We start from the raw sequence: 12,507 nt of genomic DNA on the forward strand, positions 1-12,507 counted from the left end.
ATACATATCCACCATCCCATAGTCCAGTGCCCATATACCCATCATACATATCCTCCATCCGATAGTCCTGTGCCCATATACCCATCATACATATCCACCATCCCATAGTCCAGTGCCCATATACCCATCATACATATCCTCCATCCGATAGTCCTGTGCCCATATACCCATCATACATATCCACCATCCCATAGTCCAGTGCCCATATACCAGTCATACATATCCTCCATCCCATAGTCCCGTGGCCATATACCCATCATACATATCCTCCATCCCATAGTCCCATGCCCATATACCCATCATACATATCCTCCATCCCATAGTCCCGTGGCCATATACCCATCATACATATCCTCCATGCCATAGTCCTGTGCCCATATACCCATCATACATATCCACCATCCCATAGTCCAGTGCCCATATACCCATCATACATATCCTCCATCCCATAGTCCCGTGGCCATATACCCATCATACATATCCTCCATCCCATAGTCCCATGCCCATATACCCATCATACATATCCTCCATCCCATAGTCCCGTGGCCATATACCCATCATACATATCCTCCATGCCATAGTCCTGTGCCCATATACCCATCATACATATCCACCATCCCATAGTCCCATGCCCATATACCCATCATACATATCCTCCATCCCATAGTCCCGTGGCCATATACCCATCATACATATCCTCCATGCCATAGTCCCATGCCCATATACCCATCATACATATCCTCCATCCCATAGTCCAGTGCCCATATACCCATCATACATCCTCCATCCCATAGTCCCATGCCCATATATCCATCATACATATCCTCCATCCAATAGTCCCGTGCCCATATACCCGTCATACATATCCTCCATCCCATAGGCCCGTGCCCATATACCCGTCATACCTATCCTCCATCCCATAGTCCAGTGCCCATATACCCATCATACATATCCTCCATCCTATAATCCAGTGCCCATATACCCATCATACATATCCTCCATCCCATAGTCGAGTGCCCATATACCCATCATACATATCCGCCATCCCATAGTCCCATGCCCATATACCCATCATACATATCCTCCATCCCATAGTCCCATGCCCATATACCCATCATACATATCCACGATCCCATAGTCCCGTGCCCATATACCCATCATACATATCCTCCATCCCACAGGCCCGTGCCCGTATACCCATCATACATATCCTCCATCCCATAGTCCCGTGCCCATATACCCATCATACATATCCTCCATCCCATAGGCCCGTGCCCGTATACCCATCATACATATCCTCCATCCCATAGTCCCGTGCCCATATACCCATCATACACATCCTCCATCCCATAGTCCCGTGCCCATATACCCATCATACATATCCTCCATCCCATAGTCCCATGCCCATATACCCATCATACATATCCACGATCCCATAGTCCCGTGCCCATATACCCATCATACATATCCTCCATCCCATAGGCCCGTGCCCGTATACCCATCATACATATCCTCCATCCCATAGTCCCGTGCCCATATACCCATCATACATATCCTCCATCCCATAGTCCCGTGCCCATATACCCATCATACATATCCGCCATCCCATAGTCCCGTGCCCATATACCCATCATACATATCCTCCATCCCATAGTCCCATGCCCATATACCCATCATACATATCCGCCATCCCATAGTCCCGTGCCCATATACCCATCATACATATCCTCCATCCCATAGTCCCGTGCCCATATACCCATCATACATATCCGCCATCCCATAGTCCCGTGCCCATATACCCATCATACATATCCTCCATCCCATAGTCCCATGCCCATATACCCATCATACATATCCTCCATCCCATAGTCCCGTGCCCATATACCCATCATACATATCCTCCATCCCATAGTCCCGTGCCCATATACCCATCATACATATCCGCCATCCCATAGTCCCGTGCCCATATACCCATCATACATATCCTCCATCCCATAGTCCCATGCCCATATACCCATCATACATATCCGCCATCCCATAGTCCCGTGCCCATATACCCATCATACATATCCGCCATCCCATAGTCCCGTGCCCATATACCCATCATACATATCCTCCATCCCATAGTCCAGTGCCCATATACCCATCATACATATCCGCCATCCCATAGTCCCATGCCCATATACCCATCATACATATCCGCCATCCCATAGTCCCGTGCCCATATACCCATCATACATATCCTCCATCCCATAGTCCCATGCCCATATACCCATCATACATATCCGCCATCCCATAGTCCCGTGCCCATATACCCATCATACATATCCGCCATCCCATAGTCCCGTGCCCATATACCCATCATACATATCCTCCATCCCATAGTCCAGTGCCCATATACCCATCATACATATCCGCCATCCCATAGTCCCATGCCCATATACCCATCACACATATCCGCCATCCCATAGTCCCGTGCCCATATACCCATCATACATATCCTCCATCCCATAGTCCAGTGCCCATATACCCATCATACATATCCGCCATCCCATAGTCCCATGCCCATATACCCATCACACATATCCGCCATCCCATAGTCCCGTGCCCATATACCCATCATACATATCCGCCATCCCATAGTCCCGTGCCCATATACCCATCATACATATCCGCCATCCCATAGTCCCGTGCCCATATACCCATCATACATATCCGCCATCCCATAGTCCCGTGCCCATATACCCATCATACATATCCGCCATCCCATAGTCCCGTGCCCATATACCCATCATACATATCCGCCATCCCATAGTCCCATGCCCATATACCCATCACACATATCCGCCATCCCATAGTCCCGTGCCCATATACCCATCATACATATCCTCCATCCCATAGTCCCGTGCCCATATACCCATCATACATATCCGCCATCCCATAGTCCCGTGCCCATATACCCATCATACATATCCTCCATCCCATAGTCCAGTGCCCATATACCCATCATACATATCCGCCATCCCATAGTCCCATGCCCATATACCCATCACACATATCCGCCATCCCATAGTCCCGTGCCCATATACCCATCATACATATCCTCCATCCCATAGTCCCGTGCCCATATACCCATCATACATATCCGCCATCCCATAGTCCCGTGCCCATATACCCATCATACATATCCGCCATCCCATAGTCCCATGCCCATATACCCATCACACATATCCGCCATCCCATAGTCCCGTGCCCATATACCCATCATACATATCCTCCATCCCATAGTCCCGTGCCCATATACCCATCATACATATCCGCCATCCCATAGTCCCGTGCCCATATACCCATCATACATATCCTCCATCCCATAGTCCAGTGCCCATATACCCATCATACATATCCGCCATCCCATAGTCCCGTGCCCATATACCCATCATACATATCCTCCATCCCATAGTCCAGTGCCCATATACCCATCACACATCCTCCATCTCATAGTCAACCATTATGGCATCATAATGAGCGGCGGCGGGGCTTGCAACCTTTGATGACATCAGTGTCGCCATGGCAACCATTGTGACATCATAATGAGGGGCGGGGCTTGGCGCGCACACACTGCTTCCCCAGTATGTAGATAGGGGCAAAATTGTTTGGTGAATTGGAACGCGCGGGGTTAAAATTTCGCCTCACAACATAGCTTAGGACGCTCTCAGGGTCCAGACGTGTGACTGTGCCAAATTTTGTGGCTGTAGCTGCGACGGTGCGGATGCCTATCCCAGACATACAAACAAACATACACACTTTGAGCTTTATATTTTAGATGTACCGTCACATCCGGGGTGAGGGTCGAATACAGAGTATATACTGTATGTACCGTCACATACAGGGTGAGGGTCGTATACAGAGTATATACTGTATGTACCGTCACATACAGGGTGAGGGCCGTGTACAGAGTATATACTGTATGTACCGTCACATACGGGGTGAGGGCCGTGTACAGAGTATATATTGTATGCACCGTCACATACGGGGTGAGGGTTGTATACAGAGTATATACTGTATGTACCGTCACATCCGGGGTGAGGGTCGAATACAGAGTATATACTGTATGTACCGTCACATCCGGGGTGAGGGTCGTATACAGAGTATATACTGTATGTACCGTCACATACAGGGTGAGGGTCGTATACAGAGTATATACTGTATGTACCGTCACATACAGGGTGAGGGTCGTATACAGAGTATATACTGTATGTACCGTCACATCCGGGGTGAGGGTCGTATACAGAGTATATACTGTATGTACCGTCACATACAGGGTGAGGGTCGTATACAGAGTATATACTGTATGTACCGTCACATACAGGGTGAGGGTCGAATACAGGGTATATACTGTATGTACCGTCACATACAGGGTGAGGGTCGTATACAGAGTATATACTGTATGTACCGTCACATACAGGGTGAGGGTCGTATACAGAGTATATACTGTATGTACCGTCACATCCGGGGTGAGGGCCGTATACAGAGTATATACTGTATGTACCGTCACATACAGGGTGAGGGTCGTATACAGAGTATATACTGTATGTACCGTCACATACAGGGTGAGGGCCGTGTACAGAGTATATACTGTATGTACCGTCACATACGGGGTGAGGGCCGTGTACAGAGTATATATTGTATGCACCGTCACATACGGGGTGAGGGTTGTATACAGAGTATATACTGTATGTACCGTCACATCCGGGGTGAGGGTCGAATACAGAGTATATACTGTATGTACCGTCACATCCGGGGTGAGGGTCGTATACAGAGTATATACTGTATGTACCGTCACATACAGGGTGAGGGTCGTATACAGAGTATATACTGTATGTACCGTCACATCCGGGGTGAGGGCCGTATACAGAGTATATACTGTATGTACCGTCACATACAGGGTGAGGGTCGTATACAGAGTATATACTGTATGTACCGTCACATACAGGGTGAGGGTCGTATACAGAGTATATACTGTATGTACCGTCACATCCGGGGTGAGGGTCGAATACAGAGTATATACTGTATGTACCGTCACATCCGGGGTGAGGGCCGTGTACAGAGTATATACTGTATGTACCGTCACATCCGGGGTGAGGGTCGTATACAGAGTATATACTGTATGTACCGTCACATACAGGGTGAGGGTCGTATACAGAGTATATACTGTATGTACCGTCACATCCGGGGTGAGGGTCGTATACAGAGTATATACTGTATGTACCGTCACATACAGGGTGAGGGTCGTATACAGAGTATATACTGTATGTACCGTCACATCCGGGGTGAGGGCCGTATACAGAGTATATACTGTATGTACCGTCACATACAGGGTGAGGGTCGTATACAGAGTATATACTGTATGTACCGTCACATACAGGGTGAGGGTCGTATACAGAGTATATACTGTATGTACCGTCACATCCGGGGTGAGGGTCGAATACAGAGTATATACTGTATGTACCGTCACATCCGGGGTGAGGGCCGTGTACAGAGTATATACTGTATGTACCGTCACATCCGGGGTGAGGGTCGTATACAGAGTATATACTGTATGTACCGTCACATCCGGGGTGAGGGTCGTATACAGAGTATATACTGTATGTACCGTCACATCCGGGGTGAGGGTCGTATACAGAGTATATACTGTATGTACCGTCACATACGGGGTGTGGGCCGTGTACAGAGTATATACTGTATGTACCGTCACATACAGGGTGAGGGCCGTATACAGAGTATATACTGTATGTACCGTCACATACGGGGTGAGGGCCGTATACAGGGTATATACTGTATGTACCGTCACATACAGGGTGAGGGTCGTATACAGAGTATATACTGTATGTACCGTCACATACAGGGTGAGGGTCGTATACAGAGAATATACTGTATGTACCGTCACATACAGGGTGAGGGTCGTATACAGAGTATATACTGTATGTACCGTCACATACGGGGTGAGGGCCGTGTACAGAGTATATACTGTATGTACCGTCACATCCGGGGTGAGGGTCGTATACAGAGTATATACTGTATGTACCGTCACATACAGGGTGAGGGTCGTATACAGAGTATATACTGTATGTACCGTCACATACAGGGTGAGGGTCGTATACAGAGTATATACTGTATGTACCGTCACATACGGGGTGAGGGCCATATACAGAGTATATACTGTATGTACCGTCACATACAGGGTGAGGGTCATATACAGAGTATATACTGTATGTACCGTCACATCCGGGGTGAGGGTCATATACAGAGTATATATTGTATGTACCGTCACATACGGGGTGAGGGTCATATACAGAGTATATATTGTATGTACCGTCACATACGGGGTGAGGGCCGTATACAGGGTATATACTGTATGTACCGTCACATCCGGGGTGAGGGCCGTATACAGGGTATATACTGTATGTACCGTCACATACGGGGTGTGGGCCGTGTACAGAGTATATACTGTATGTACTGTCACATACAGGGTGAGGGCCGTATACAGAGTATATACTGTATGTACCGTCACATACGGGGTGAGGGCCGTGTACAGGGTATATACTGTATGTACAGTCACATACGGGGTGAGGGTCGTATACAGGGTATATACTGTATGTACCGTCACATCCGGGGTGAGGGCCGTATACAGGGTATATACTGTATGTACCGTCACATACGGGGTGTGGGCCGTGTACAGAGTATATACTGTATGTACTGTCACATACAGGGTGAGGGCCGTATACAGAGTATATACTGTATGTACCGTCACATACGGGGTGAGGGTGAGGGCCGTGTACAGGGTATATACTGTATGTACCGTCACATCCGGAGTGAGGGCCGTGTACAGAGTATATACTGTATGTACCGTCACATCCGGGGTGAGGGCCGTGTACAGAGTATATACTGTATGTACCGTCACATACGGGGTGAGGGCCGAATACAGGGTATATACTGTATGTACCGTCACATCCGGAGTGAGGGCCGTGTACAGAGTATATACTGTATGTACCGTCACATACAGGGTGAGGGCCGTGTACAGAGTATATACTGTATGCACCGTCACATACGGAGTGAGGGCCGTATACAGAGTATATACTGTATGTACCGTCACATCCGGGGTGAGGGCCGTATACAGGGTATATACTGTATGTACCGTCACATACGGGGTGAGGGCCGTATACAGGGTATATACTGTATGTACCATCACATCCGGGGTGAGGGCCGTGTACAGAGTATATACTGTATGTACCGTCACATACGGGGTGAGGGTCATATACAGAGTATATACTGTATGTACCGTCACATACGGGGTGAGGGCCGTATACAGGGTATATACTGTATGTACCATCACATACGGGGTGAGGGCCGTATACAGAGTATATACTGTATGTACCGTCACATACGGGGTGAGGTTCATATACAGAGTATATACTGTATGTACCGTCACATACGGGGTGAGGGTCATATACAGAGTATATACTGTATGTACCGTCACATCCGGGGTGAGGGCCGTATACAGGGTATATACTGTATGTACCGTCACATACGGGGTGAGGGCCGTATACAGGGTATATACTGTATGTACCATCACATACGGGGTGAGGGCCGTATACAGAGTATATACTGTATGTACCGTCACATACGGGGTGAGGGTCATATACAGAGTATATACTGTATGTACCGTCACATACGGGGTGAGGGCCGTATACAGGGTATATACTGTATGTACCATCACATCCGGGGTGAGGGCCGTATACAGGGTATATACTGTATGTACCGTCACATACGGGGTGAGGGCCATATACAGGGTATATACTGTATGTACCGTCACATACGGGGTGAGGGTCGTATACAGAGTATATACTGTATGTACCGTCACATCCGGGGTGAGGGCCATATACAGAGTATATACTGTATGTACCGTCACATACGGGGTGAGGGCCATATACAGGGTATATACTGTATGTACCGTCACATACGGGGTGAGGGCCATATACAGAGTATATACTGTATGTACCGTCACATACGGGGTGAGGGTCGTATACAGGGTATATACTGTATGTACCGTCACATCCGGGGTGAGGGCCGTATACAGGGTATATACTGTATGTACCGTCACATCCGGGGTGAGGGCCGTGTACAGGGTATATACTGTATGTACCGTCACATCCGGGGTGAGGGCCGTATACAAGTATATACTGTATGTACCGTCACATCCGGGGTGAGGGCCGTGTACAGGGTATATATTCTATGTACCGTCACATCCGGGGTGAGGGCCGTATACAGAGTATATACTGTATGTACCGTCACATACGGGGTGAGGGTCGTATACAGGGTATATACTGTATGTACCGTCACATCCGGAGTGAGGGTCGTATACAGAGTATATACCGTATGTACCGTCACATACGGGGTGAGGGCCGTGTACAGAGTATATACTGTATGTACCGTCACATACGGGGTGAGGGCCGTATACAGAGTATATACTGTATGCACCGTCACATACGGGGTGAGGGTCGTATATAGAGTATATACCGTATGTACCGTCAGATACGGGATGAGGGCCGTATACAGAGTATATACTGTATGTACCGTCACATCCGGGGTGAGGGCCGTGTACAGAGTATATACTGTATGTACCGTCACATCCGGGGTGAGGGCCGTGTACAGAGTATATACTGTATGTACCGTCACATCCGGGGTGAGGGCCGTGTACAGAGTATATACTGTATGTACCGTCACATCCGGGGTGAGGGCCGTGTACAGAGTATATACTGTATGTACCGTCACATCCGGGGTGAGGGTCGTATACAGAGTATATACTGTATGTACCGTCACATCCGGGGTGAGGGCCGTGTACAGAGTATATACTGTATGTACCGTCACATCCGGGGTGAGGGCCGTATACAGGGTATATACTGTGCCGGAGGCTTCTCGCAGGAGCCTTTCCTTTGTGGAGTGTCCAACTCCGGCTTCACCGGCTGATGTCGGACCTGTCTGGTTCCTGTTCACTCCTCATCCTCTCGCTTTTTAATGCCGGAGCGGATTACTTTGGGAGCCAGACAATGTCAGACGCTCTGCACTCACCGCAGTCGGAAGCAGTTGTCTCTCTTGGTGTAGTCTGATTCCGGGGTGCAGACCGCTCCGGTGAGATGTAAGGGGGAGGCAGACTCAGAACTCTATGGGGTGTGAAACATGATGCATTACCCCCTGGACAGGATGCAGTGTGACACCTGCATCCCCCAAACTCTTGGTTATATCATACATGGGGGGCTTCTGTAGGTCACACTCACCTTAGTGGAATATTTGTGGTCATGGTAGACCCAGAGGGTCCTCCTCACCAGGACAGCGTAAAACGTCCCCCACGTGCGGCTGGAGGCCTGGGGGCAAGAAGACCGAGTGATGACAGCGACGGCAAAACTATGATCGATTGAAACCTCTATCAACTACAACAGACATCAGGGCAAAGGTTCAGGCCCCATCCACCGCAAAGGATCGAGCCCCACCCACCGCAGAAAAGGCTCATGCATCGCCCACCGTGGCAAAGGCTCGAGCCACACCAACCGCAGAAAAGGCTCATGCATCGCCCTCCATGGCAAAGGCTCGAGCCACACCAACCGCAGAAAAGGCTCATGCATCGCCCACCGTGGCAAAGGCTCGAGCCCCACCAACTGCAGAAAAGGCTCATGCATCGCCCTCCATGGCAAAGGCTTGAGCCCCACCAACCGCAGAAAAGGCTCATGCATCGCCCACCGTGGCAAAGGCTTGAGCCCCACCAACCGCAGAAAAGGCTCATGCATCGCCCACCGTGGCAAAGGCGCCAGCCCCACCAACCGCAGGAAAGGCTCATGCATCGCCCACCGTGGCAAAGGCGCCAGCCCCACCAACCGCAGAAAAGGCTCATGCATCGCCCACCGTGGCAAAGGCTTGAGCCCCACCAACCGCAGAAAAGGCTCATGCATCGCCCACCGTGGCAAAGGCACCAGCCCCACCAACCGCAGAAAAGGCTCATGCATTGTCCACCGTGGCAAAGGCTTGAGCCCCACCAACCGCAGAAAAGGCTCATGCATCGCCCACCGTGGCAAAGGCTTGAGCCCCACCAACCGCAGAAAAGGCTCATGCATCGCCCACCGTGGCAAAGGCGCCAGCCCCACCAACCGCAGAAAAGGCTCATGCATCGCCCACCGTGGCAAAGGCTTGAGCCCCACCAACCGCAGAAAAGGCTCATGCATTGTCCACCGTGGCAAAGGCTTGAGCCCCACCAACCGCAGAAAAGGCTCATGCATCGCCCACCGTGGCAAAGGCGCCAGCCCCACCAACCGCAGAAAAGGCTCATGCATCGCCCACCGTGGCAAAGGCTTGAGCCCAACCCACCGTTGCAAAGGCTCAAGCCCCACCAACCGCAGAAAAGGCTCATGCATCGCCCACCGCGGCAAAGGCTTGAGCCCCACCTACCACAGAAAAGGCTCATGCATCGCCCACCGTGGCAAAGGCGTGAGCTCCACCAACCACAGAAAAGGCTCATGCATCGCCCACCGTGGCAAAGGCTCAGGCACCATCCACCACAACAAATACTAGGGCACCGCCCACTGTGTCAACCTCTCGGGCACCACCAACTGCAACAAATGCTCGAGCACCACCGCCTGCAACAAATACTCAGGCACTGCCGACTGCAACAAATGCTAGGACACCGCCCACCGTATCAAAGACTCGGGCACCGCCAACGTGCCCAAATGCTAGGGCACCGCCCACCATGTCAAAGTCTCGAGCACCACCGACTGCAACAAATGCTCAGGCACCGTCCACCGTGGCAAAGGCTCATATATCGACCACCACAGCAGAGGCTCAGGCACCGTCCACCGCAGAAAATGCTCGGGCACCGTCCAGCACGACAAAGGCTCGTGCACGGCCACAGCGACAAAGGCTCGGGCATTGCACAATGTGACAAAGGCTCAGGCATTGCCCACCAAAGGCACAGACACCATCCACTGTGACCGGGAGACTCAGGTGCAACCCACTGTGACAGAAATGTCAAATACCGCCCATTTCAACAGAAAGCCTCCTGGAATCTGCCTGACTCCATACCTTTCCTCATCATTCAATATTCCACTTACCTTACGACCCCCGACCTGTAGGACCGGCTTCCTTTCCAAGGGTCCCTCCATCAGGTGAAATTCCAGTTTCCGGTTCATCTATAACAGCAAAAAAAACTAAAACTAAGAACACCCAGGATACAAGTAGTTAACTAAATATATCCAAGATACAGGAGGAAGAACTAAATACCAGCGGATAACCTAATATACCCAGGATACATGCGGAGGATTCCGATACCAGCGGGAAACCCAATATACCCAGGATACAGGCAGAGGATTCCTATACCAGCGGAAATCCAATATACCCAGGATACAGCCAGAGGATTCCGATACCAGCGGAAACCCAATATACCCAGGATACAGGCGGAGGATTCCGATACCAGCAGAAACCCAATATACCCAGGATACAGCCGGAGGATTCCGATACCAGCGGAAACCCAATATACCCAGGATACAGGCGGAGGATTCCGATACCAGCAGAAACCCAATATACCCAGAATAACAGGCGGAGGATTCCGATACCAGCAGAAACCCAATATACCCAGAATACAAGCGGAGGATCCCAATACCAGCGGGAAACCCAATATACACAGGATACAGGTGGAGGATTCCGATACCAGCGGAAACCCAATATACCCAGGATACAGGCGGAGGATTCCGCTACCAGTGGAAACCCAATATACTCAGGATACAGGCGGAGGATTCCTAAACCAGCGGAAACCCAATATACCCAGGATACAGGCGTAGGATTCCTATACCAGCGGAAACCCAATATACCCAGGATACAGGCGGAGGATTCCGATATCAGCGGAAACCCAATATACTCAGGATACAGGCGGAGGATTCCGATACCAGCGGAAACCCAATATACCCAGGATACAGGCGTAGGATTCCAATACCAGCGGAAACCAAATATACTCAGGATACAGGCGGAGGATTCCGATACCAGCGAGAAACCCAATATACCCAGGATACAGGCGGAGGATTTTGATACCAACGGGAAACCCAATATATCCAGGATACAGGAGGAGGATTCCGATACCAGCGGGAAACCCAATATACCCAGCATACAGGCGGAGTACCCAGATACCGGTAGATAATCAAGTATACCCAGGATACAGGCATAGGATTTCGATACCAGCGGGAAACCCAATATACCCAGCATACAGGCGGAGGATTTCGATACCAATGGGAAACCCAATATACCCAGGATACAGGAGGAGGATTCCGATACCAGCGGGAAACCCAATATACCCAGCATACAGGCAGAGGATTCCAATACCAGCAGGAAACTCAATATACCCAGGGTACAGGCGGAGTACCCAGATACCGGTAGATAATCAAGTATACCCAGGATACAGGCATAGGATTC

General features: G+C 50.1%; 1 protein-coding gene across 1 annotated transcript in view; it reads right to left on the reverse strand.

Moving 5' to 3' along the window:
• LOC141078071 (PH and SEC7 domain-containing protein-like) overlaps positions 1–11,263 on the reverse strand; it is a 75,092-nt gene extending 63,829 nt beyond the window's left edge. The window contains exons 1-3 of the mRNA XM_073564897.1: positions 11,157–11,263; positions 9,336–9,422; positions 9,130–9,221 (exon numbers count right to left, since the gene is read on the reverse strand). Coding sequence (XP_073420998.1) covers positions 9,130–9,221; positions 9,336–9,422; positions 11,157–11,234 — 257 coding nt within the window. The 5' untranslated portion in view covers positions 11,235–11,263. The remainder of the gene's footprint in view (positions 1–9,129; positions 9,222–9,335; positions 9,423–11,156) is intronic.
• Positions 11,264–12,507: the final 1,244 nt, after the last annotated feature.

Source organism: Dendrobates tinctorius, unplaced genomic scaffold (genome assembly GCF_039654945.1).
Source record: "Dendrobates tinctorius isolate UK_male_01 unplaced genomic scaffold, ASM3965494v1 ptg000501l, whole genome shotgun sequence".
NCBI lineage: Eukaryota > Metazoa > Chordata > Amphibia > Anura > Dendrobatidae > Dendrobates > Dendrobates tinctorius.